The following is a 25,536-nucleotide window of genomic DNA, read 5'->3' as shown; positions in this document are numbered from 1 at the left end:
TGGAGGTAGGGCGAGCCCACAGCACGGGACACTGGTCTGTGGTCGGGGTGCGACACCGCAGCCAGGGCCCCAGGACCCGGGAAGCAGTGGGGGGTAGGAAAGTGTTTGCTGGGTGGCTATTTCCGGAGGTGGACTCTCAAGGACTGGGACGTCCAACGGCAGGGGATGGTAGAGGACACGGTTTCCTAGCAGCGGGAGCTCAGACAAAGGACCTCAGGGACGCAGGTCAGTAAACCAAGTATGACCTCCACCCGGGCTGGCTTCACGCACACAGAGGTGGCGTGAACAGAGATGCGCCTCCCCACTCCCGCCGGGAGGGGGCGCTCCGGGCGAGCCAGGCTCAGCGAAGCCGGCCCCTGGGACGTTTCCTTTTCTGGAGGGAGGGGAACCAAACCCCTTCCCAAGGCTGGATCCTGTGGCAGAGTCCTGGGTTCAAAACCCGTGGCCACCACTTAGCCAGCTCCAGGGTTCCTTTAGTATCTTCCACGCTGCGTGTCCTCCCTTCAGAAAACGGGCCAAACACTGGTAGGTTTTGGGTAAATATGACCCTTTGGTTATTAAAACACCAATGACCTTAAAACAGCCCTTGTCCTGGCCCCTGAGTGAACAAACGACCTGTGCTGACTGCTTCCCTGGAAACTTCTTGCCCCAGGGTGATGTCTCTAAAGATGCAGAATCGCCCAGAGGAAGACAAAAAAACCCCAAAGTATTTCTAAAAGGAATGTGGAAAATGAAGTCATGCAGGTCTCTGACTCTGTCCTCCTCGGACCCTGCAGGATACTGAGATGCTGCCCTCTGAATTTCCAAGAGCGAGAACGTAGGTTCTAGCATCTCCCCAATTTTTTTTTCTTTTATTCTATGTTTTAATAAAGAAGATCACAGATTTGATTACATTTACCTGGTTCCTAATTTTTAAAACAATTTACGAGCGTGTGAGCACCCAGTCACCCACTTATGAACTACGAAAGGGTCTCAAAGGTATGTTCTCGGAGAAGCACCAAGACAATGGACAGGCTCAGGTAAGGTCCAGATTGACCTTTGTCAAGGAAGCTACAGGCCTCGGCCCCGACACTATTTTAGGAATTTTTATGGCTACTTTTGGCCTCTGAATTTGTAGGGCCCGCCATGCAGGCCTCCCCTGAGCTTGTCCGGTTTAGTCCGTGGCCCCTTCTTTGTCCACAGTAACTGTAAGAGTTACTATTGTCCTGGCCAGTGTGGCTCAGTTGGTTGGGGCATCATATCGACACACCATCCATCCAGACAGACAGACAGACAGACAGCCTTCTGGAGGCCACCACGAAGCCAAAAATCCCAGCGATGTGTCTGACTCATCCCGGAGTCACTCCCAGGATGTCGGGAAGGGGAGCACTGCCCACGGTTGCCCAAGCACCGGGTAGAAGTGACCTCACCACGACATAGAAGCCCTCTGTCTACACGCGTGACTCATGTCTGGGTGACTGCAGGCAGCTGTCTTCCCAGGGAGTTATGCCTCTTCCTCCACGTTTACGTCTAGTCTCCTCGCGGCGTCCGAGGATATTTTTCCACTGATGGTTAGAGAGTGGAAGGGAGGCAGGAAGGGAGAGACAGAGAGAAACGTCGATGCGAGAGACACATCGAGGGGGTGCCTCCCGCACCCCCCCGCTGGGGCTGGGATGGAGCCTGCAACCCAGGTACGTGCCCTTGGCCGGGGCTCGAGCCCTTCGGTGCTCAGGCCGATGACGCTCTAACCACTGAGCTAATGATATCGGTCATGATAAGAGTTGTACTAGTTCTTAAGCTTTTTTCTTTATAGACCAACTGTTTATGATCACGGAACATGTATAACTGTTTTAAAGACTATTTTGGCCTTGGCCGGGTAGCCCAGTTGGTTAGAGCCTTGTCCCCGATACACCAAGGTTGTGGGTTCGATCCCCAGTCAGGGCACATACAAGAATGAACCAGTGATGCAGAAATAAGTGGAACCACAAATCCATGTCTCTCTCTCCCTCTCTTTCTCTAAAATCAGTTAAAAATATTTTGTTGTCTTTAGCCCGGAAACATTTGGGCTTCAGGAGATGCAGAAAGAAATCTTAGCTCGCTCTCCGTGTGTCTCTCCCAGAGCAAGGCCTCTTTACCTTCTTTTGGGTGAACTCTCCTAAGCTCCAAGGGCCCTTTTTCTGCCTCTGTGACTTGTCTCCTTAGCCCATGCCTTCTACGGCTCACTTTTACTACCTCTGTAATTTTCTAAATAAACTTTCTCTTATAATTTGGGGGGGAAAGAAAAAAAGAAAGACATCTTAGCTGAGCTTCCTTCATTTGTGCCGCCCCCTCCCCCCCCAACAAACAGCAGCTCTCAGCCCCCCTCGGAGTGAGTTTCCTGGCAAGTCTGGGGCCCACCGACGGCCCAAAGCCTTTAGCATCAGAAAGGCCCAGAGACCCTTCCGTCCGCCCCCGGGAAGCCCTAACACCCTCCTTTTGTTAAGTTGATGGGTAAAAACCTCTCTCCGGGCCGCCCGTCCAGGCTCCCATTGACCGGGAGGTCCCTCGGGCCAGTGTAAACAAGCCCCGTCTTTTCTCCTGCTAATCGGCGCATTGTCAGTCAATTTTGAGGCCCGCGCCTGCCAGACCCAGGTGGAAGGGCAGAGATGCTTTTCTCCCGACCTGCGTTCAGAGTTTCTTTCGTAAAACTTACCAAATCGCGGGGAGTTACCCCTGGACTGGCTCCCCTCCCCCTGACTGCTATAGGTTTTGGCCATTTCAAATTCTGGGCTCCTGCTTGTGCACCCCAAGCACTAAGGGATTAGATCTCCATTTCCTCCTGCTGAATCAGGGCCTGGGAAATCGCTGATTTCAACTAATACTTGTTGAGCAAGTGCATGTATCACAAGACTTTGAATATACCCAGTAAAAGTGGAGTCTGGAAATTTAAAAACAGACTCTCCAGAGAGAGAGACCAGGTGTTGGGTGCTGGTTCCCCAGTCCGGGCACATGCAAGAAGCAACCAATGGTGCAAAAGTAAGTGGGGCAACATGTCGATTTCTCTCAAATCAAAAAATTAAAATTAAAAATAAAGAAATCAACCAATGAATGCAAAAGTGGAACAAGTCGATGTTTGTCTCTCTTTCTCTAAAAATCAATAAATTTAAAAGAATAAAGAAAGCCTGAGAAACCCTCAAAAGCAAGTGAACCCTAAAGAAACATGACAACTAAATGGACTGTGGCCTCCTGGGCGGGCACAAAAAGGACATTAGGGTAAAAAAAAAAAACCACTAAGGAGCTATCAACTGGACTGTAGGACTGTAGCTAATAATGACAATAATAATACTAATGTTGGCTTGTTAATTGTAACATACCATACTAATGTGAGATATAAATAATAGGAGACCGGGAACAGGTATAAAGGGAATCTCTGTACTAACTACTTTTTCTGTAAATCTAAACTTATATTAAAAAATGAGATTTATTAAGAAAAAAACTCTTCTAAAGTAAAAACACCCCGTCTCACAATTCATGGGGGGCGGGGAACGCGCTCTGGCTCGGCGAAGTCTGAGAAACCCAGTGAACGGGAGCCTCTCCCTCCCCAGGCCCCGGCCCCGGCCCCGGCCCCGGCCCCGGCCCCGGCCCCGGCGGCAGCCTGTGAACCCGCCTTTCGCAGCAGGCGGCCACCTGCCCGCCCCCCGTGCCCGCGAGAGCCCACGGATTCTCCACGAGGCCCAGCCACTCTCATTCTTTGGCCTGAATGAGGGTCTAAATGTCTTTCCTGAGTCCTGGAGCGGGAGGAATTTCTGCCTCAGGGCCCCCATTTCCCGTCAGGTTGCCCCATCCCCACCCCCATCAGCTTTCTGTGAGGCCCAAGGTCCAAAAAAGTGGATTTGTAAGGGAGGAAATCAGGGCGTGGCCCTCACCCCTCACTGGCCTCTGGCCGGCCCAGCCCAGTCTTGGCCACATCGCCCCCCTTGGTAACAAGTTGCTGTCAGTCGCCCCTCCACCCCGAATAACTGGGCCACCCTGACATCCAGTTCCTCGCCCTCCTCTTCGGCCACAGAGCCCCACTTCTCCTTGCAGCCAGCTGAGCCCCACCTGCCTCCCCTGCCCAGGGGGTCTTGACCCTGAACGAGTTAGGAACAGGCCGCCCCAACTGCCACTCGGGCATGTCCACTGTGTTGGGGGAAAAGCACCTGAAACAGCAAACGCAGAAAACAGCCAACGGATGGGTGACTCAGCCGAACCCCAGAGCGAGGCCTCACTCTCGCTCCCTCTCAAAAAAACACACCTAAGAACATGAAGGTCCAAGTTTGCCTCCCTTCCCCCCATTGCAAGCCTTGAGTAAAGTCCATCTTGCCATTTTTAACGAGCGTCAGAATGAGTCAGAATAATTTCTCTTCCACAAGCCACATTGTTTTAATACAAAATTATAAATCCTATCGAACCTAGTGCTTAAAAACTCGAGGCTCGAGCAAGGCGGCCGTGTCATCTTAGCCTAGTCACAGTCCCCCTAACACAGAGGCCGGCCAGCGAGTTCTGTAAAGGGGCCTCCGAGCAAATATTTTAGGTTTATAGGCCACAGGGTCACAAATGACCCAACTCTGCATTTGTCACAAGGGGACAGCCACAGGCGACTTGTACGGCATCCCCGTGGCTGTGCTCCAATAAAACTTTATCAACGCTGAAATTTGAATTTCGTGTCATGTTCATGAGTCATGAAAGGTCAGTTATTCTTTGGGGATTTTTTCCCCCCCAATCACTTCAAAAGGCAAAATTCTCAGCTGTGTGAAAACAGACCTCAGGCTAAAGGGGCCAGTTTGTCAGCCCATCTCTGCCCGGGGATGGGGAGAGAATGGGCCGGGACCTAAACCACTTAGACCAATTTAGGTTTGTGAGTCCTCCAGGCCAAGGAGACATGCCTGGGGAGCCAGGGGGCGCCGTCTCAAGGGCACTGGATTCAGGCTTCGGTTGGGTTCTGGGGGGGGCCCCCCGTGCAAGTTGGGGAGCAAGGGGGGTGCCATAGATTGGATTCCCTAAAAGAGCAGGAGCGGCCCTAAGACTGGGCCTTTCACGGACACCACGGGGACCTTTTTTTCTCTTGTGCTTCAACAAAATCGCGATGTGGCCTCACTCCTTTGCATGTAACCTCCCCCTGGGTCAGGGTTTTCTTTTTATCTTTTATTATTTTGTTCGAGGCACTCAAAACTGAGGACTGCAGGCTGCGGGGGGCGCAGGTTGGGGGCTCAGGGCATATCGTGATGTGTATTGAATCTTGAGGTGTCAGACACCAGTAAACAGGAGGCTCCCGGGACACCCAGGTGCCCTGGACCAGCTTCCGATCCAGCCTGCAAAGCATCTTTCTCCACTTTTTTTTTCTTTAATCCTTAATCTCACAGGTAGCAGTAAATTTAGATAACAGGGAGGAATTCCCTTAACTTCAGAAACTGGATTATCACCCGCTCGCCCCCGGGGTGTAGATAAAAGTTCTCCAGAAGGATGGGCGTGAATGCTGCGCATAAAAGGATTTCAAAAAAAAACACACGGGTGGTTTTTTTTTTAAAAAACGCACAAAAATTCCTGTTCTTATTGGTATGGAGACCAGCCCGATAATGCTAAAACCTGGGTGGGGAGGGTGGGGAGTCCGGGCTGATTGGAATGACAACGAGATCTAGTCATTTGCAAATGAAGGCCTTTCAGGTCTGCAGGGAGAATTCTCCTGGAAGCAAAGGTCCTTCTGTCTGTCCTTGCCGCCCCCCCCCATGCCAGCAAATCTCCTGTCCTGGGTCTTTGGGGTTTGATTCCTTCCGTCCTGAGCCAAAAATAAAATAAAATTTCAAAATTGCTCGTGAAAGAGTAAAGATGTTAACTGGAGACTTAACGTTAACCAGTAGTTAACAAATTGACTATAACTCAGTAAAGCTGGGGAAAAGTACCCTGGAAAATGCATTTAAGAAAGATGTTAACTCGTGACCTTAACTCTACGGGTTAAATGACCAAAACAGCAAAGAGCTGACCAAGCTTAGAATTGTGAAATCAAAACAGTGAAAGTGTGAGGAGCACAACATGGTACAATGTTGGGAATCATGGGAAAAATATCATATTGGGTCTTTGGCTTTAAATGTACTTAAAAGTCATCTTTGAATATTGTCTCTGTTTAATGTTCCTTTAATTCAGTTGCCTTAATAAACTTTGTCATCCTTAAAAGGGATGCATCTTTACCGCATGCCAGGCCCAGGGCTGGTTTTGGGGGATGGGAGACACAAGGGAACAAGCGAGACAAGCCTTTGCCCCCCACCCCACCCCAAGCTAAGCACAGGAGACAAATAAAAAACTGACAAATAATTGAGAACCAACCGGTAAGCAACTTATTAGAAAAACAAGGCCGAGCACAGGACGTCTCAGTCAAGAGGCACAGGTGTTGTTGGAGGCAACGTGCTAGCCTGGAGGCCACCTCTCTTATCCAAGTTGCTCCCCAAAATGTTCACTATTAACACGTAATCCTAAAGGCATAAAGATGGAAAATGTCGCACAGCAGGAGGTTAATGGGATTATGGCAAAAGCACGCTCTGTGTTGCCACACAACCGCTTTTTTCTGTTACTTTATATATTTTCTGAAATTTCATCCAACCACCCGCAGCAACTCCCATGAACTCGAGTCACTGCCACAATGCCTCAGATCTCAAAAATATGCATCAACAGCCCTGCCGGGTAGCTCGGCTGCTACCCCGAGGTTGTGGGTTGGATCCCCGGCCAGGGCCCACACGAGCCCACCAGCGACTGCACAAATGAGTGGAAAACAAGTCGATGTTCCTCTCTCTCTTTCTCTAAAAACATGTCACCGACGTTGGCAGCTATCTCCTGGGGAAGGAAAAAAATCCCCCCCCCGCCCATCGAAACCCTGTTTAAGACTCCAAACCCCATGGCCCTGTCACCCCTTGTACCTAATGGAACTAGCGAAGCATCTCGTATCGTATTTGCCCAATAAGTATAATAATATATATGATATAAATAGTAGATATAAATAATAGATATGATATTGAAATGATTGCTCAAGCACAATTTGTTACAGTTCCCCCAGGAGGCGGAGTTACTTTCTTGTGGGTAATTCCCTGCATTTCCCCAGTTCACAATTAGGTCCTTCAGGTGGAACAACAGAATTTGTTTATTTCACAATAAACAGTATAATCTTTTTACCACTGACCATTGTGGTGTGGGCTTTTTTGGTTGTCCTTAACAATATAATCATTAAAGTGTTTATTTTTATAAGATAGTTTCATTGCTTTTAGGGCGAAGAAGGGAGAGGGAGAGATAGAAACATCAATGATGAGAGAGAGTCCTAATCATTAAAGTTTAAGCTTTTAAAGCTTTTTCTAAAATTTTTTACTTTTTTATTCTTCTAAACTTTTAAAAATGTATAAAGTTTAAAGATTTCGTGAGGCTGTGTCTGACCAAGATGAGCGCTAGTCGAAAGGGGGCAGGGTGGGTCTGGGCGGAGGTGGGGAGGGGAGTGGTCTTGTCCCCGAGTTGGGTGGGGGTGGGGGTGGGGTGGGGGTGGGTTGGATGGGTCCTCCGCTTATTTAGGAGCCCAGAATCTCAGTCCTCCCAGTTCCTGGGAAGAGACGCCACTCTGCTCCTCGCTAGAGGCCTGTGAGTATCACCTGCATTTCCCCCACCCTGCCCCGGCCTCCCTGCACTTTACCCCTTCGATCCCCTGGAGCCCTCCGGCCTTTGAAGGCCCACCAGGGCTCCCCCGCCTTCCAGCACCCCGTTCCCGCTCCCCTCATCTCGTCCCTTCCTCGCCCAGCCCTGTAAGTTGGCCCATGCGCCACGTGTCTGCCCTGCTCCCTCCTGGGCTCTTGGGCCTGGGACCAATGCGAGTGGGGTGGCTCCCGAGTCCCTGGGTCTCTTGGGAGTGGGGACCCCCTGTTCACTCTGCATCCTTGGTGCCGTAAGGACAAGGCATTGACCGTAACTCGGACTCCTAAGTCCCTATATAGGGGACACAACAGGCCCAAAATGGGGTCACTTAGGCTAAACCTCGGGCCACGACCTTGAAACGACAACTACTCTAAAGCAGCCTCGCCTGGGTGACGTGGGCCCGTGCACTAAACTCACTGGGACCCCCTCCTCCCGGAGGTGGGGGGTCTCCCGGGTTAAATGCCCTCGTAGCTCGGCCTCTGCCCTGCTTCCCACGCCCGAGGACTCGGGCGACGTTCAGCATCCTCGGCAGGCGTCCCCTCCGGCGCTGGCGTCCAGGACTCCTCGACCTGTGCAACTCAAACTGTGGGGGCACTTTCTGATGTGAGAGGAAAGTGCCGCCATTTTTTGAGTTCCACCGATTGAGACGGTGCTGCGGACGGACGACAAGGCTCCTGGCCCTCGCCGTGTCCCCGGGACGGTCTCCGGGGCAGGCGGGCCTGCCCAGGCCACCCGGCCAGAGCTCGGGGGCGCTGCTCAGCCGGCGGCACTCAAATGTGGACGCACTCTCCGGGTGCCAGGCGGAAAGTGCTGCGACATTTGAGTGTGGCCGGTGGGCACACCAGGGCCCCCAGGCTGGTGAGGTCAGGGGGCTTTGCAGCCGGAGCCCGAGGAATGGCCTCGAGTGTCTGCTGGTGGGAAGGGGCCTGACAAACCAACCCCGATTCTCCCCTCGTGGAACTATGTAAACTAACACTAGAACTTTTGTAGCTTGGACTATAACCTGCTTTTGTCACCCAGCCCCTCTTGTCCATTCCTCCAGCCTTTTCTAGCAGAGTCTCGATGGGAAACCCGACACGAGTGTCCGCGGCCTCCGGAGACGAGCTCCGAGACCTGGAGCGTGATACTCAAAATGGGGGCACTAACCGTGCTTCGGACTGGAAAGTGCTCCCCTTTTGTGTATCCCTGTTTCAGAAAAGCACCGAGGAGGCTGTTTGGAAAAAGGGTTTAAAGAGGGAAATGCCTGCCCGGGCGTGGCTCAGCGGTTGAGCATCGACCTAGGATCCAGGCCATCAGGGTTGATTCCCAGTCAGGGCACATGCCCAGGTCGTGGGCTCGATCAAGGACAAGGACTCATGGATGTTTCTCTGTCTCCCTCTCCTTTCCTCTCTGGAATCAAAAAAAGATATATTTAAAAAAAAAGGAATGCCTGCCACCTGTGCTGCCCTAAATAATTGCAATTGTTTTCAGCCCCCAGTTTCCTTGGGCCCCCATGCGTGTAATTAATGCATAACCTCGCCTTCACGTTGCAGCTCCTGCGTTCCAGAGCCCGGCATTTTTTAATGTTTACGTACAGCAAATAAAGTTTAAAATTCATGCCATGCATCTGTGATTACTTTTTTTTTTTTTTGCCCAGTACAAATGGGATTGTTAGAAGTCTTGTAATTACAATGCGGATGGGAAGGGGGGAGGTGAAGAGTGGGGCCTTTAACCCTCCCTAGTTGCCAAGCCTCTCCCGTGGGACTGGCAAAGAAAGTTCCTCTGGGCCCATCACTAGAATTGGTGCTCAGGTTCCTCCCTGTGGCTTGTGTAGTTCTTGCCCCGCCCCACAACACAGGAGCCGTGAGATACAAGTCTGCTTCCTAAAGCTATGAGGTTTGCAGCTGGAAACGATAGTGAGTGGTTGAGAAAACATGGGACTTACTGGATTAAACTATCCCGCTGAGCTAGATAAGTGGCACATTCCCGAATGCCACGTGATGGCCCAGAAGGCATGCACAGGGATACGGGACTGCATTGAGGTGCTTATCGAGGCAAGTCACGGGCCTTGCATTAGCGCTGCGCGCCTGACACCTATTAACCAATGTCAGGAACATCAATTAAGCCAAAACACCCGGTGCCTGCTCTGGTGTTTCGAGTTAACCCCCCTCCACCCATTGCTGGACCTACTGCAGGGTGGGGTCTTGGTAAATTAACATTAAATTCCCCTGCTGGTCCTTTGTTGGTGGGTGGATGGGAGGCCCAGGAATGGGTAATTGAAACCTCGCTCAAGGCTCAGTGGGTGTCTCCGAGCCGGGGCCACTGGGCCTCTCGCTGATGCTGAGACTCCAACCGAGGGGTTTGCACCGCGCCCTGTGAGCTAGACCAGGAAACCTCCCTCCCGGAAACCACAGGTACCTCCCAACATGCATGCTCGAAGAAAAGTTGCCCACGGGTTTTATTGGGTAACTGCGTCAGGTTTCCTGTTCAGTCAGCTGCCGGGGATGGGCTGTTGGTTCAGAAGCAGCTGTTAAAAGCAGGGGTCGGAGGCCAGGATTTGGAGGGCGAGTTTTAGGAGTTGTCCTAGAGCACGAATGTCCACCGTGTATCTGCAGAAGCAGTATCTTCCCCCTTCACACAAGATGGCCCCCAAAGCATTTAGGATGTCGAGCAGGATCCCTGGTTTCCCGACATCCCAATTTCTCCCGACGCTGCCAAGTGCCCACAGGGTGGGGGGCAAAATCGCCCTGGGCTGGAAGCCTCTGCCCGGCCCGCAGGTCCCTCCTGGCACCACCATCCCCCAACCTCGAGCTCCAAGCTCCACGGCACGTAGACAGAAAGGACTTCTGCCTGGGCGCGTCCCGAGGAAACCTGGAGCCTGGTCTTTCTGTGGAGCAGGAGCCACAGCCGAGCGGTCAGCAGCCGATGTCCAGGTCGGGTTTCGTCCCGCGGAGCGCTGCCAGCTGCCTGTGGGTCATGGTGTTCAGGTTCATTCCAAACAACCTGCGGGCGCACCATGGGAAACATTACTCCAGGCCGCCACTGTGGCATCCAGGTGACAGATCGAACATCGCGCAGCTTGCCCTGTTGAAGTCGTTTCATTTCCAGCCCTGGCCAGGTCCTCAGCTGCTTAGAGCATCGGGCCGACACCCCAAGGTTGTGGGTTTGATCCCCAGTAGGGCACATACAAGAAGCAGCCAATGGTGCATGAATAAGTGCGACAGCAAATCTCTCATCGGTAAATGAAAGATCCACTTTCCACTGCTTCATCTGAAACCAAATCCCGCTGGGAAACAGACTCACTCTAAGCCACACACCATTTTAAGTCCCTCACTGGTGTAACCTCACTTAATTGATAATCTGTTCTCATTTTACAGTCAGGGATGCTGAGGTTGAATCATTTGCATAAATAATCACAAAACTGAAAGTGATGGGGTTTGAGGTCAGGCAGAGTGATTCCACATTCTCACTCCGTTCTAACCTCAGGTGACATGAGGGACTCGATGCTCAGCGAGTTCTCTAGGGTCACGCAGCCAGAAGAGGGTAAAGGCACAAGAGCCGACGGGGGAAGGATTTGTCTGCCCAAACTGGGGGTCTCAGCTATAGACCTTTGCTCCCAGCACCAAGGCCGGGGGCCTGCCTCCTGCCCAGCCAGGGCCGCGCTCTCACCAGAGGACTCTCAGTGTGCAGCCGGGCTGGCCCAGCCGCTGGCACAGCTGCCTGACGCCCGCGTTCCCCAGGGCGTTGTTGGTCAGGTAGAGCTCCGTCAGGGTCTGGTTGACCCCCAGGGTGGAGGAGAGGTCCTCACATGCTTTGGCTGTGAGGCCGCAGCTGTCCAGCCTGTGGGAGGTAAAGAGTGCTTCAGGCAGCAGGAAGGGCTGCTTTTGGAAAGTCTTAGCTCATGGGGAGCCAGGGTGTGGTTGTCAGGGGACCAGTTTAGAAGAAAACAGGGTAGAACCAAAGCAGTCCAGGTTAAGATGGAGATGCCGGGCATTTAAGAGGCATTCAGGGGCCCCGGCCAGGTAGCTCAGTGGGTTAGAGCGTTGTCCCAGCACGCCAAGGTTTTGAGTTCCATCCCTGGTCAGGGCGCATACAAGAAGCAACCAATGAATGCCTACGTAAGTGGAACAAGAAATCCAAGTTTCTCCCTCCCTCCCTCCTTTCCTCCCTCCCTCCCTTCAAATCAATCAATCAATCAATCAATCAAAAGCAAGGACAAGCAAATGCGGGCACCCAGGGGCCGCCCCCCCGCCAGTCCTGACTCCCGCCGCTCACCACAGCTTCTGGAGCCTGCAGGTGGGGTGTCGCAGGCCCTCGCACAGCAGCCGCATGCCCCGGTCTCCCAAGTCGTTAAAACTCAGGTCCAGCTCCCGGAGGCGGTGGTTCAGCTGGAGCACAGCAGACAGCCCCTCGCAGGCCGCAGAGCTGAGCCGGCAGATGCCGAGCCTGGGGGACAGGGTGCAAGGGCACAGCTGACATCCGGGGACACCTCCGGGAAAAGGTCACCTGTCTCTGGCACTGTGCTCAGTGCAAAGAAGGAGACTCCATGTTTGCCCCTGAGAGAGAAACGAGGGGGGAGGAAGAGAGGAGCTGGCAAGCAGGGGGAGAGAGAGGAAAAAAAGTCGGAAAAAAGGAAGGAACACGGGAAGAACAGTATTAAGAATAAAGAGGCCCCGGCCGGGTGGCTCAGTTGGTTAGAGCGTTGAACCCATACGCCAAGGTTGTGGGTCCGATCCCCAGTCAGGGCACATGCAAGAAGCAACCAATGACACATAAATATGTGGGACAACGAAGCTCTCATTCTCATCAGTAAATAAATGTAAAACTATGTATTTTTAAGCACCTCTGAGACAGATCTTACAACAGGGGTTGGACTATGGAGTTGGCACAGCCCAGACGTTTGGGGTACCACACTCAGACACACGGTGACAAATCTAGATAAGGGATGCTGAGGCAAAGCATGAGGTCATATGGCATCATAAAACTATTAAGGGGTTGTGGAAAGCGTCCATGGGGAAGAAGCATTTATTTTGAGTCCTAGCAGATAAAACAGATGCTATCAGGGTGAAACAGGACAGCAGAACAGAAAGGAATTCCAAGACGAAAGGGCTGCAGGTGCCAAGGCCCTGGGGCAGGAAGATCTTTGGAAGGAGGCAGGTGGAGCTGGAGGTCAGGAGAGGAGGAGAGGGAGCACGGCGCCAGTGAGCCGACTTAGAAAGGGCAAGGACTGTGCATTCGCACTCCTAGGATGGGGGCAAAGCTGGACTCACCGCAGCGTCTGGAGTCTGCACTGCGGGTGCTTGAGGCCCTCACACAGCAGCAGCACCCCGGGGTCCCCCAGGTCATTCAGGCTTAGGTCCAGCTCCATGAGGCTCTGGTTCACAGTGAGGGTGGAGGCCAGGTCTTCACAGGCTGCAGCAGTGAGGTGACATATCTTTAACCTGTTCAACATATATATATATTTTTTTAAATGGGCAATGGCCTTGAATAGACATTTCTCCAGAGAAGGGACACAAAAAAACACAGATCACATGAAAAGACGCTAAACATCACTAATCGTTAAGGAAATACAAATCAAAGCCACAGTGAGATGTCACCTCATATCCAATAGAATGGCTATTATTATTATTATTATTTTTAGAATGGCTATTATTTAAAAAAATACTAAGTGTCGACAAGGAGGTGGAGAAATCGGAATCTTTGTGCCCTGTTGGTGGGAATGTAAAATGGCACAGCCGCTGTGGGAAACAATGTGGCAGTTCCTCTAAAATTAAAAATAAGCGCATGAGCCCTGGCCGGGGGCTCGGTTGGTTAGAACGTTGTCCTGATGCACCGAGGTTGCAGGTTCGATCCCCAGTCAGGGCACATACAAGAACCAAGGACCGAATCACAAATAAGTGGAGCAACAAATCGATGCATGTGTGTGCGTGTCTCTCTGTCAAATCGGTTAAAAAAAACCCAACCCACCATATGATTTACCAATTCCACTTCTGGTTACATACCCAAAAGAATTGGAAGTAGTGGCTGAAATATTTTACACCCGTGTTTGTAAAAGCATTGTTCAAAATAGCCAGAAGATGGGAGCAACCCAAGTGTCCACTGATGGATGAATGAATGGATGGGAAAAATATAATATATATATACAATAGAATGCACAACGTAAGAGTTACCATTCTAACCATTTTATTTTTCTTAACTTTTTTTGAGAGAGAGAGGAAGGGAGAGGGGGGGGAGGGAGGGAGAGAGAGAGAGAGAGAGAGAGAGAGAGAGAGAGAGAGAGAGAAACGTCAGTGTGAGAGGGAACCGCGGATGGCCTGCCTCCTGCCCGCCCTCTAGGGGGATCGAGCCCGCAACCCGAGCTTATGCCCTGACCAGGAACTGAATCGGCAGCTCCCTGCTGCACAGGACCGCGGCCAGCAAGCGAAGCCACCCGGCCAGGGCGCGTGTCAGGATCTCCTTTTTCCAGGCCGAGTAATACTCCAGCGCCTGCACCCAGCACACTGCGGCATTTCCACCTCGGGGCTGCTGCAGTGGCGCTGCTCTGAGCGCGTGTCTGTCCCTTCATTCAATTTCCGGAGGGGTGCCTCTGGGGACGGCCCCACGCACTCACCACAGGACCTGCAGCCTGCAGAGCGGGCGCCTCAGGCCTTGACACAGCCACCGCAGGCCCGCGTCCTCCAGCGCGTTCCCCGAGAGGTCCAGCTCCGCCAGGTGACGGCTGGCGCCCAGCACCGCGGCCAGCTCCTGGCCCGCCCCGGCCTCCAGCTGGCACTTCCTCAGCCTCAAGAGGAAAGAAACAGGGGCGAGGGCCCACCTTGCCTTCCTGCCTCCCCATGGGGCACCCCCCGGCCTGTCTGATTACCCAGCACCAGCCCCCACGTGTCACTAAAGCTGCAGAGATCACTGAGACACCACCGTTCTGGCCAGGAGCGTCCTGTCACAAGACAGACGGCTGAGCCATGACCGCCCAGTGTAGACGGGCCGTCGAGGCACAGTGACCTGCCAGTTCAGAGTGGGGTCGCTAGAGCTCGGTGACCTGCGTTTGCTTTCACGGCCGCCACCCGCTAACCCTGGGACCTCAAGCAAGTTTTCATGAAGTCTCAGATTTAGGTTTCAAGTGATGTTGTGACTCGGGTTCATTGAGTCTGGAATAAGGGTAGTAAAGCCCTGGCCGGGCAGCTCAGCTGGTTAGAGTCAGCCCCATATGCCGAGGTTGCGGGTTCGATCCCTGGTCAGGGCACATACAAGATTCAACCGGGGGGTGAGGGGGGGGGCAGGTGGAACAGGGTATAGAGGGGATAAATGGTGATTAAAAAAATAAGCAAGAAAAACAACATGCATTTGTAAAAAAAGTAAGAACCAATGAATGCACAAATAGGTGGAGCTACAAAAATTGATGTTTTTCTCTCTCTCTCTCTCAAATCAATAAAAAATAAAATAAGGGCACCAATAGTGCTGACCTCACAGTGTAGCACCTGGGGACAGTGCTCAGTCAGCTGAGCTGGTGTCTATCAAAACCATCACAGCCGAGGCCGCAGCTGAGGGGTGCAGCCAGGCAAGGCTCCCCTGGGACCCTGAGCCAGCTCTGGGGGGCTAAGCAGGAGCTCGACAGAGGGACAGGATGAGGGTGGCTGCTGTGAGATAACAGAAAATGCGCACAGTGGCCGCTTCCCCGTTCCTGGCCCAGAGCTCCTAGATCCCTTCTTATTTCCCAAGAGATAAGGGCACCAGGAGCCCCTTTTGTTCTAACTGTGGCCTTTGACCCCCTTCGTCCAAAATCCCTGGGAGTGTCTAGGTGACAGCAGGACCTTTGTTCGATGAGGCGCCTCAGGGTGGGCTCCTGGATGGGGGCTGGTCACCAGGAAGACCAAGCTGTGATTAGGGGGCTGGGAATGGAGCCAATAACCGGCCACGCCGAGTGAGGAAGGCTCCAGAAAATCCCACTTGTGTGGGGCTCGGAGAACTTCTAGGTTGGTGAACACACACCCCAGGAGGCTGATGCACCCCAACGCCACGGGCACAGAGACCCCCGCACCCGGGACCCTCCCCGCCTGGCCCCAGGTATCTGTCCATCGGACCGTTCACCTCTGTCCTGCGTCCGTTTCCTTAAGAAGCGGATGAACGTGTTCTGAGTTCTGTGAGCCGCTCCAGCAAATGAACTGAGCCCAAGGGGAGCGGAGCGGGTCACGGTCACCTCCAGTTTATCGCCAGGTGGCCGGAAGCACGGACCACAAATTGAGATTGACATCGGGAGTGGGGACAGTCTTGTAGGACCTACAGGGTCTGACACTGTTTCCAGGTAAGGTAGTGTCAGAACTAAGTTAGACGGCAGGGCGCCTAGCTGGGCAGACAGAATTGCTTGGTGGTGGTGGAGGGGGACTGGGGAGACCGCCACACAGTTGGTGACCGGAAGTGTCAGAAGGGAGGTGTTCTGTGTGAGCAGTGACGACACACAGGCGGGAAACTGGGTGGCTTTTCTAGCACCGCGGCGTCGCAGGAAAGGGGACCTTAGGACAGGCCTGGGCTCGGGAGCTCTGGGGTTCTGACCAGCCTGGACGCCTGCCTGTGGGTCCCGGGTGGGCAGGTGGCCCCAGGATTCCTCACCGGGCGAAAGTGGTGGGGTCAGAGGAAACCAGAAGGAGGTTCTCGGAAGTGCAGGGAGCCCAGGGCATGGGTCCAAGGGCAGCCCTAATTTCCAGGTCGAGACTCGGGGATCACCAGCACTGGGGGAGAGACTTCGAGCCCGGGAGAGCTCGTTCCGGGGGTGGGACTCACTGGATCATCTGCAGCCTGCACTTGGGGTGCCGGAGCCCCTCACACAGCAGCTTCATGCCGGGCAGCCCGAGGCCGTTGCTGCTCAGGTCCATCCTGGCCAGGTTCCTGTTGGCCATCAGAGCCGCTGCGAGGTCCTGGCAGGCGGCGCTGGCCACCCGGCACCGCTTCAGCCTGGGGCGAGAGGGAGGAAAGAGCCGGGTCATGTCTCTGTGGCTCCCTAGTGGGCTCTGTCCCTTAGCCTTTCTCTCCCTTCCTCCCTCCCTCTTTTAGGTCTGTTTTCCCCGTTTTCTAAAACCAGAGGAAGGAGATGAGTGGTTGTCAGGGGCTGGGGGGAGGGGTTGGAGCGAGTGGGTAGGGAGCGGCTGGTCTGGTGCAAAGGTCCTGCCGTTAGGTCACGGTGACGCTTCGGACAATTCTGAGCAGGTCCCAAGGGGCCCTCGGGGCCACGTTTGCAGGCTGGCAGGGCCACGGTGCCTTAAAAGCATAACATGCACCTTGCCGTGTTTAAGTGGACAGGTCAGTGGCACTAAGCACGGTCCCATCGTTCACAACCATCACCACCGCCCATCCCCAGAACCCTTACATCGTCCCAAACAGAAACTACCTGTTCAGCAATAGCTCCCCGGCCCCTGACAGTCCCCATTCCTCTTCCTGTCCTTGCGCGTTTGCCTCTCTAAGGCACTCCCACTGTGCACGCCTGGCCCCCTTGTTGAAGATCGGCACGGGTTTATTTCTGGGCTCTCTATTCTGCGCCATTGGTCTACATCTTTTTTATGCCACTACCATATTTTATTGTGTTGTGGGGTTTTTTTTATTTTTAGAGAGAGAGAGAGAGAGAGAGAGAGAGAAAGGGAGGAAGAGAGAGAGAAACATCGATTTGTTGGTCCACTTATCTATGCCTTCATTGGTTGATAATTATTATTATTGGTATAACTTTTTTTAACAATTGATTTTCAAGAGAGAGGGAGAGGGAGGGAGAGGAAGAAAATCAACGTGAGAGAGAAATATCGGTCAGTTGCCTCCCACACACACCCCAACTGGGTATTGAACCCGAAACCTGGGCATGTGCCCTGACCGGGAATCAAACTGGTGACCTTTTAGTACCAGTGGGACGATGCTGAACCAGGAGAGATAAGGGACTTTACAAGAAGTAATTCAGTTAAAATGAGGTCATTAGGATGAGACCTAGTCCAATATAGCGAGTGTCTTCATGGGACACAGACACGCAGAGGGAAGACCGTGTGGGAACAGAGGGAAAGACGGCCACCCACACGCCAAGGAGAGAGGCCCCAGGAGGAACCAGCCCTGCCGACACCTCGGTCTTGGACTTCCAGCCTCCAGGAGTGAGAAATCCCTTTCTGTTAAGTCACCCAGGCACTCTGGGGCACTTTGTTATGGCAGCCAGAGCAAAGTACCGCACCAGCCTGCGCTCTGTCTGACTGAGCCCCATGGGGGTGCAGGGCGTGGTGGGACCATCAGGGGCTGCCAGGCCAGCCTAGACTCACCTCAGGTTCTGAAGTTTACAGTTGGGGTGTCTGAGCCCTTGACACAGCAGCTTCACTCCCCGGCTCCCCAGGGCGTTGTGGTGCAGAGCCAGCTCGGTCAGGTTCGGATTGGTGCTCAGAGCAGTGGCAAGCTGTTCACTGTAGGCATCTGGCAGAACGTTCCTCTCGGGTCTGCGTGAAGGAACCACAGGTCAAGTCCAGTTTTTTGTTTGTTTAATTTTATTTATTGACTTTTAGAGAGAGTGGAAGGGAGGGGGGGAGAGAGAGAGAACTATCGATTTGTTGCTCCACTTATTGATGCATTTATTGGTTGATTCGTGTACATGCTCTGACCAGGGATCCAGCCTGCAACCTTGGCGAGTCAGGACAACGCTCTAACTAACTGAGCTACCTGCCAGGGCCTGTCATCTTCGCTTATTTATTTACTTATTTGTTTATTTAATTAATTATTACTATTTTAATACTAAGCCAAGGATTTCCCCCCCATTGCTTTTCGGAGAGAGTGGGGTGGGGGCGGGGGAGAGAAACATCACTGTGAGAGAGACACATTCAATTGGTTGCCTCCTGCACACACCCTGACCGGGGCCGGAGATCAAGCCTGCAACCGAGGTATGTGCCCTTGGCCGGAGTCAAACCCGAGACCCTTCATCCTGAGGGCTGACACTCCAACCACTGAGCCAAACTGGCCAGGGCTGTCATCTTCATTTCAGTTTATCTTCTGAATGACCCTGAGTTCCTTGCCCAAGGTCACATAGCTGGTAAGTAGCAGAGACCAGACTTGAATCCTTGGGCTAGGGATGGGAGGTGAATTTCATCTTAAAGATAATTTTTTTTTTTTTTATATTGAGGTAACATTGGTTAATAACATTACAAGTTTCAGGCCTACAGCATTATAACTCGACATCTGCATACTCTATTGCGTCATTGCCACCAAACGCCCGGTCTCCATCCATCACCATATGCTTGTCCCCTTTTACTTACTTCACCCTGCGCCACCCCCTCCCCTCTGGGGACCGCCACACTGTTGCGTGTTCCTATGAGTTTGTTTTTGTTTCATTTTGGTTCGCTTTTCATGTTACATTCCACATAGGAGTGAAATTATACGGTTCCTGTTCTTTTCTGCCTGACTTATTTCACTTAGCACAATACCCTCCAGATCCACCCATGTTGTCACCAATGGCAACATTTCATCTTTTTTATGGCTGAGTAGTATTCCATTATATGTACATATACACACACCACCTCTTCTTTATCTACCCATTTATTGATGGACAAGTACGTGGCTACCATTTCTTGATTGAACACAATCTCCTTGACATGAGCCCAGACTTAGTCCTCGTGAGTGAGAGGGGATGAGTTACGATAACCAGGCATTTCTCTGGGTATTGCCTAATATGCCCTTGGGTGGTGGCAAAATCACCCCCCAGCTGAGGACATGAACTTGGTCAGGAGCGTGAGCGTGGACAGCGAGCCCCGGCCAGGTACTTACGACTGTTCTGGTAGCATCTGGCGCCCCGAAGTCGGCCTCACCCCCTCCTCTTCATCCGCGCTGTAGGCGGCCCCGTACAGGTGCAGCACCTGGACGCTCCTGCAGCTCTTCAGGCAGAAGGAGGTGACCATGTGCTCCATCTTGGTGGCGATGTTGCCGACCACGACCACCTGGAAGTGGCTCAGGGCCTGTTGGATGAACTCCTCCTCTTGGATCTCGTAGAGACAGCTGAGGAACTCCAGGGAGCCCCGCTGCAGGGTGGAGCCCTCGCTCAGAGCTTTGCTTTGGATCCACTCCAACAGCTCCACCTTGATTTGGGGCGAGACCTTCCAGCACAGAGTCTTCTCCAGGTAGCTCCTGGTCTCCTCGTTTAGGAGCCCAAACAGGAAACGGACGGTGAGAGCCAAGAAGCTCCTTTCCGAAAACCCGTACTCGGCCAGCAGCCTGGTCAGGCTCTGGTCTGGGCTGGACCGGCTGTCCCCACCGTCCAGGATGTAGTACATGGCCGCAAAGAACTCCTGGAAGCTCAGGTGGATGAAGCTGTAGAACTTCTCGCAGTTGATGTCCTTCTGGAAGATGTTCATGTTCAGGAAGGAAGACACGTCCGCCCCATCCAGGCCGTGCCTCCGCAGGTCCTGCTCCTCAAATAGGATCTTCTGGTTCCAGAGGCCGTCAGCGGCCAAGGAGCACAGCCCGGTCTGGTTGGGCTGGCGTTGCAGGGTCGGGGACCCTGGCTTGGGCTGCATCAGGCTCAGGAGGTAGAGCATGTACACGGCGGTCGTGGTCCTGGACGTCTGTCTCAAAAGCCCCCCGCCCTCCAGCTGCTGCTTGAGGCAGGTGCACACCACCCAGCACACCAAGGGGACGAAGCACAGCGTGAAGAGGGGCTCATTGTCTCTCACGAAGTTGAAGACGTGGCCGGCCTGCTCGGCGCTGTGGAAGTACTTGTAGAAGTACTCCTTCCTCTCGGCCTCCGAGAAGCCCAGGATCTCCACGTGCCTGGGGTGCTCGAGCAGGCGGTGGAGCTTCTCCAGAGCCGTGGGCCTGGTGGTGATGAGTAGAGACGCCTCGGGCAGCAGTTTCTTCCGAATCAGGCTGCTCAGGAGAAGCTCCGTGGGCCGTTTCTCCTCCCAGCAGAGGCACCAGGGGCCCTGAGGGTCATGGAAAGAGGGCTTGAGCTCGTCGAAGCCGTCGATGATGAAGAGGAGGCGCTCGGGGACTCGGAGCAGCTCCCGCAGGGGCGCGCTGGGCTCGGGCCAGCAGCTGGACAGCAGGTCCTGCGCGCTGCGCTCCGGGCCGCCGCGGTTCATCTCCCGGCAGTTGACGTACAGGAGGTAATCAAACCTGTCCTGGAAGAGCCGCCCGTCGGCCCAGTCCAGCATCACCTTGTGGGCCAGCATGGACTTGCCCATGCCCGCGGCGCCCTGCAGGACCACGGTGCGCGGAGGCTCGGGCCGCTCCTCGTCTGGGTCGAAGAGGGTCTCCACCTGGATGAGGCTGGCCTGCTGGCCTGCGCTCCTGGCGTGTCCCCGGCCTGTGTCCAAAAGCTTCTGCTGGGCCCCCATGGGACTGCAGTGCTCCTGGACCAGGAGGAGCCGGGTGTACCGGTGGCTGAAGTTGACGGACTCCCCGAGGCGCGCGTTGCGGTCCTGCATCAGCCGGAACCGCCTGCGGACCCAGTCCCTGTAGGCTTCCCGGGGACCTAGCGGAGAGGAGGGAAGGGCATGCGGGACAGGTCAGCGGCCACTCCTGAATTCAGGAGCTAGAGCGCGGCAGGGCCTAGGGCCCGCGTGCCCTGCAGAGTCTTCGGAAGGGCTTTCTGGATGGGGCCCCACGACCTTGGGGCTCCCTTCCCTGTGAGCACCTTCCCTTCTCGTGGGAAGCGGAGGCATTAACATGGAAAGTGGGGTTTTTGTTTGTTTATTGAAAGAGAGAGAGAGAGAGAAACATCCTTTGTTGTTCCACTTATTTGTGCATTCATTGGTTGGTTGTTTTTTAAAATGTATGTATATGTTTTTATTGATTTTATTTAATTTTTTAAATATATCTTTATCGACTTCAGAGAGTGGAAAGGAGAGGGAGAGAGAGAGATAGAAACATCAATGATGAGAGTCATTGATGGGCTGCCTCCTGCAGGCCCCAGACTGGGGATGGAGCCCACAACCCAGGCATGTGCCCTGACCGGGAATCGAACCCCGATCATCTGGATCCTAAGTCGAAGCTCTACCGCTGAGCCATGCCCAGCCGGGCTGTTTTTATTGCTTTTAGGGCAAGACAGAGAGACAGGCATCAGGAGAGGAACATCGATGGGCTGCCTCATGCACGCCCCTTACTGGGGGGAGGTCGCAATCTGGGCATGTGCCCTGACCTGGGGTCCCAGCCACACTGGGAGGGTCACTGGGGGAGTCTTGCATGGGCCCTGATGGGGAACCCGACCCTCAACCTTGGCTATCAGGAGGACACTCTAACCAACTGCGCTCTCCAGCCAGGGCGCCAAGTGCTCTTACACACAGTGCTCTGTCCTTGCTACGCAGCCGGTGGTGGGCCAGGTGCACCCAGTGTGGCCATCACCTGTCGGGCAGGTGTAGGACCGGCAATGAGCCCTAGAAGGATGCGGGAACCTCCGCCACCTGCACACTTCAGCCCGCCTGGTACCGAAGCTCCAAGTGGCCGCACCGGGAAGCTGGTTGGAAATGCGCGACCTTGAGGCCCACTCCCCACGCACTGGATCAGAAACTATTTCTAGCAAGACCACTGCATGATTTGCGTGCACCTTGAAAGTTTGGGGAAGCAGTGATCCCGAGTTTTCCGTGTCCCGTTGGAAGCAAGGAAGATGCTTCTCGACACTGTGGAGAACTATCCGTTCTAGAAGTCCTCTGCTCGAGCCTCTGGGAAAGCCTGCTCGGTACAGATGTCTGAATGATCTAGGATGGTGGTTCTCTGCGGGCTGACTGTGTGCCCCTCGGGGACATTTAGCAAGACCTGGAGATATTTTTGGTTGTCACAAAAATATGGGGGGTGTTACTGCCATCTAGTGGATAAAAGTCCGGGATTCCGCTCAACATGCTGCAAGGCCCAGGACAGCCCCACCCCCACAACGAAGACTGCGGCCGCCCGGAGAGTCAATAGGGCCAGGTGGAAAAACCCCGACAAAGACAAAAAATGTAATCCTTTTGTGTTCCGCTGTCACCAGAGGCCCATTGTATCTGCCTAAGGGAAGGTAACAAAGATCTGAGCCCTGGACGGTTAGCTGTGTTGGTTAGAGCGGCCTCCTGATAGCCAAGATTTGGGGTTCGCTCCCTGGTCATGTGGCGCACACAAGAAGCAACCAATGAATGCATAGACAGGTGGAACAAGAAATCAGTGTTTCTCTCGCTCTCGCTCTCTAAAAAAAAAAAAAAATCAATTAAAAACTTTTATTATTATTATTTTAAAATATGTTTTTATTGATTTCAGAGAGAGGAAGGGAGAGGGAGAGAGAGAAACATCAATGATGAGTCATTGATCAGCTGCCTCCTGAACGCCCCTTAGTGGGGATCGAGCCCGCAACCCGGGCATGTGCCCTGACCGGGAATCGAACCCCAATCTCCTGGATCCTAGGTTATTGCTTAACCTCTGAGCCATGCCAGCCTGGCAGAAATTTTTTTAAATGCAAAAGTTTAAAATAATGGTGAGAACAAGAATGAAGAGTTACCATATATTGAACAAGTGCTACGTCCAATGCATTTAAATGTCCTTGAAAGAGTCCAGGATCGTGCATTTTGTGGGTGGTGTTGCTGTCTCCCCAAGAGCCCGTATTCCTGTTTCTTTCTTGCTGATAACTGAGTCTATTTAGGTGATGGGTGCCCATCCCTTGCTTCCAGTGAATGTCCCTCAGAAGCCCTGGGGGGTGGCTGCTGGCTCTGCCGGCCCGGTCCTGAGGCTCTCTGGGCCCTGCCGGCCCGGTCCTGAGGCTCTCTGGGCCCTGCCGGCCCGGTCCTGAGGCTCTCTGGGCCCTGCCGGCCCGGTCCTGAGGCTCTCTGGGCCCTGCCAGCCTGGTCCTGAGAATCTCATTCCCTTTTGCCAGTGGCCAGCCTGGAGTTGGTCATGTGCCCAGTCCTGACCAAGAGTTACACAGGTATAGACACTCGGGGGTTTATTGGAATAATTTTGTTCCTGGGTAAAATGACCTTCTATTCAGGAAGAAAGCCTTTGCCTCCCTTGTCCCTGCTCTGAGTTCTTCTGTATGAGATGGTCTGGTTGCCATCTTGCAACCGTGAGATGCCAGTCGGTAGAACTGAAACACAGGGAGAAGTTGGGGCTCTGATGGTGTCCTAAGCCCAGGCATGAACTCTGCAGCCCCCACCCTAAGACTTCTTGTTACGTGCAAAGGTGCAATAAATGCCTGTTTTCCTTTCACCTATTCTCGGTTGGATAGCTGGGTCCATGGTGCTCAGTGCACTCTGACAGGGTCAAGGCTCATGGCTCACCTTTTCTCGGAGTTCTGGGAAAGACTTCCAGGGAACATGCTGACTGGCTCCCCAGCGAGCACGGGCCACCAGGTGGAGTATCTGGAAGACACATTTGGGGAGATCACCTGGCACGTATCTGGGTAGCACTCAATAACCTTGGCTACTATGACCTCAAACTGTCTACATGATAGCTCCCTGCCCACCCACACCCCAGAATGTTCAGCCGTCACTTCACGTTCACTATTGTTAAAATATTTGTTCTTCATAACCCACATTTTTCCTTTTAACTGAATTTACTGGGGTGACACTGGTTAAGTTCATAACCCACTTTTCTTCCTGGGTACCCATCATGGTGATTGGCACCTCCATCCATCCCATAACCTCCTCAGGCAAGAAATTCTGAGTCAGCTTGAACTCCTCCCTCCCCTTCAGCTCTCGGCCATGTCTCACCCGTCATCCATCCATCCATCCATCCATCCATCCATCCATCCATCCATCCATCCAACAAATACACACATTTTGGGCACCGGGCATTTTTCTAGATATTGGATACATAGCAAGACAAAAGGTCTCTGCTCCATGGACCTTACGTCCTCATGGCATGGAGAGTTCAGTGCATAGAAAATAAAACACCAGCTCTGGCCAGTGTGGCTCCGCTGGTAGGGCCTCGCCCCCTGCACCGAGAGGCTGCGGGCTCAATTCCTGCTCACGGCACATACAAGAATCAACCGATGAGTACAGAAATAAGTGGAACCACAAATAGATGTTTCTCTCTCTTCCCCCCGCCCTAAAAATCAGTAAATAAAAATTTAAAAAAAGAAACATGAGTGCTAAGGACACGTGCCAGTGGGGGCCTCTGGGCCAGCCAGGGCGGTTGAGGGTGAGGCCAGGCGGAGCGCGGAGAGGAGGCACTGTGGGAAGGCAGAGCCTCCAAGATCGGATGGGTAAATTCGAAATCTCCAGACCAAGAAGAGAGAGGGAGGGTGTTCCAGGCAGCACCAGGCAGAACAAAGGCCAAGGGGGCAGTGGTGGCCCAGCCTCCTGAGCTCAGCAAGGAGAAGGGGGCTGGGGGGTGCAGCCCGGGGTCCCGTCACCACCGCCTTACCGCTCACCAGGGGCTCTCGCTGTCCTCTCTCCCACAGGTCCTTCCTGTGCATCCGATCGAAGACGCTCAGAGCCAGCAGCCAGGCCTCCTGGGCCCCGCAGTGGGCCACCAGCAGCTGGGCCATCTCCAGGGGACCGGCGCTCTCCATCCGTCCCCAGGGGATCCTGCCCCCCAGCATCTCCGTCGTGGCCGTGCCCAGGTATAGCTTGAACTTCTTCAGCTCCATGGCCTCCAGTTCCTCCAGGTAGGCGGACAGGCGACACAGGCAGTCCCTGACCGCGGTGGGGGACATGGGAGCGGCTGACCCCCGGGGGAGAGCAGATGGCGCCTGGAGTGTCTCTACACAGGCCCCTGGCTCATCCTGCGCAGGGTGCGGTGAGGGACAGGAGAGTGCGGCTGTTGAAATAGGTTCCCCCCCATTTCCGCCCGCCAGCCTGCTCGCCAACGGTGTCACCGAGCAGAGGAAGTGGGGACCTGTTGCGACACCGCAGGCGTCCCTCTGTGCGTGGGAAAGGCCCCCGCCAGTCACTCTCCTTGCCAGGTGCTGACTGACGGCCGCTGTCCTCGCCT

The 25,536-nt window shown here is 53.7% G+C and overlaps 1 protein-coding gene across 2 annotated transcripts; it reads right to left on the bottom strand.

The window, feature by feature from the left end:
• Window positions 1-10,083: 10,083 nt before the first annotated feature.
• NLRP12 (NLR family pyrin domain containing 12) lies at window positions 10,084-25,290 on the bottom strand. 2 transcript variants are annotated; one of them, XM_081118272.1, is made up of 10 exons: window positions 24,967-25,290; window positions 23,880-23,960; window positions 19,411-21,112; window positions 17,922-18,092; window positions 16,417-16,587; window positions 14,252-14,422; window positions 12,912-13,082; window positions 11,917-12,087; window positions 11,311-11,481; window positions 10,084-10,644 (listed from the first exon to the last, which is right to left on the bottom strand). In XM_081118272.1, the coding sequence occupies exons 1-10, from the start codon at window positions 25,256-25,258 to the stop codon at window positions 10,557-10,559; spliced, it is 3,189 nt and encodes a 1,062-aa protein (XP_080974398.1). In that variant the 5' UTR covers window positions 25,259-25,290; the 3' UTR covers window positions 10,084-10,556. The 2 variants fall into 2 exon arrangements, with proteins under 2 accessions (XP_080974398.1, XP_080974399.1); XM_081118273.1 differs by lacking the exon at window positions 11,917-12,087.
• Between the last annotated feature and the right edge of the window lie 246 nt (window positions 25,291-25,536).

This window comes from Miniopterus schreibersii (assembly GCF_964146895.1).
Source record: "Miniopterus schreibersii genome assembly, chromosome: 18".
NCBI classification, from domain to species: Eukaryota; Metazoa; Chordata; class Mammalia; order Chiroptera; family Miniopteridae; genus Miniopterus; species Miniopterus schreibersii.
The sequence above is the reverse complement of the archived record's forward strand: the minus strand, read 5'-3'. Positions and strand labels throughout refer to the sequence as shown.

Excerpts from the sequence above, each read along its gene's own strand:
- NLRP12 (XM_081118272.1), bottom strand. The coding sequence starts at position 25,258 with ATGTCCCCCACCGCGGTCAGGGACTGCCTGTGTCGCCTGTCCGCCTAC. Across the intron at positions 16,588-17,921 it reads TGTAAACTTCAGAACCTGAG|GCTGAAGCGGTGCCGGGTGG; the intron begins GTGAGTCTAGGC and ends CTCTCGCCCCAG. Across the intron at positions 11,482-11,916 it reads TGCAGGCTCCAGAAGCTGTG|GCTGGACAGCTGCGGCCTCA; the intron begins GTGAGCGGCGGG and ends TACCTCCCACAG.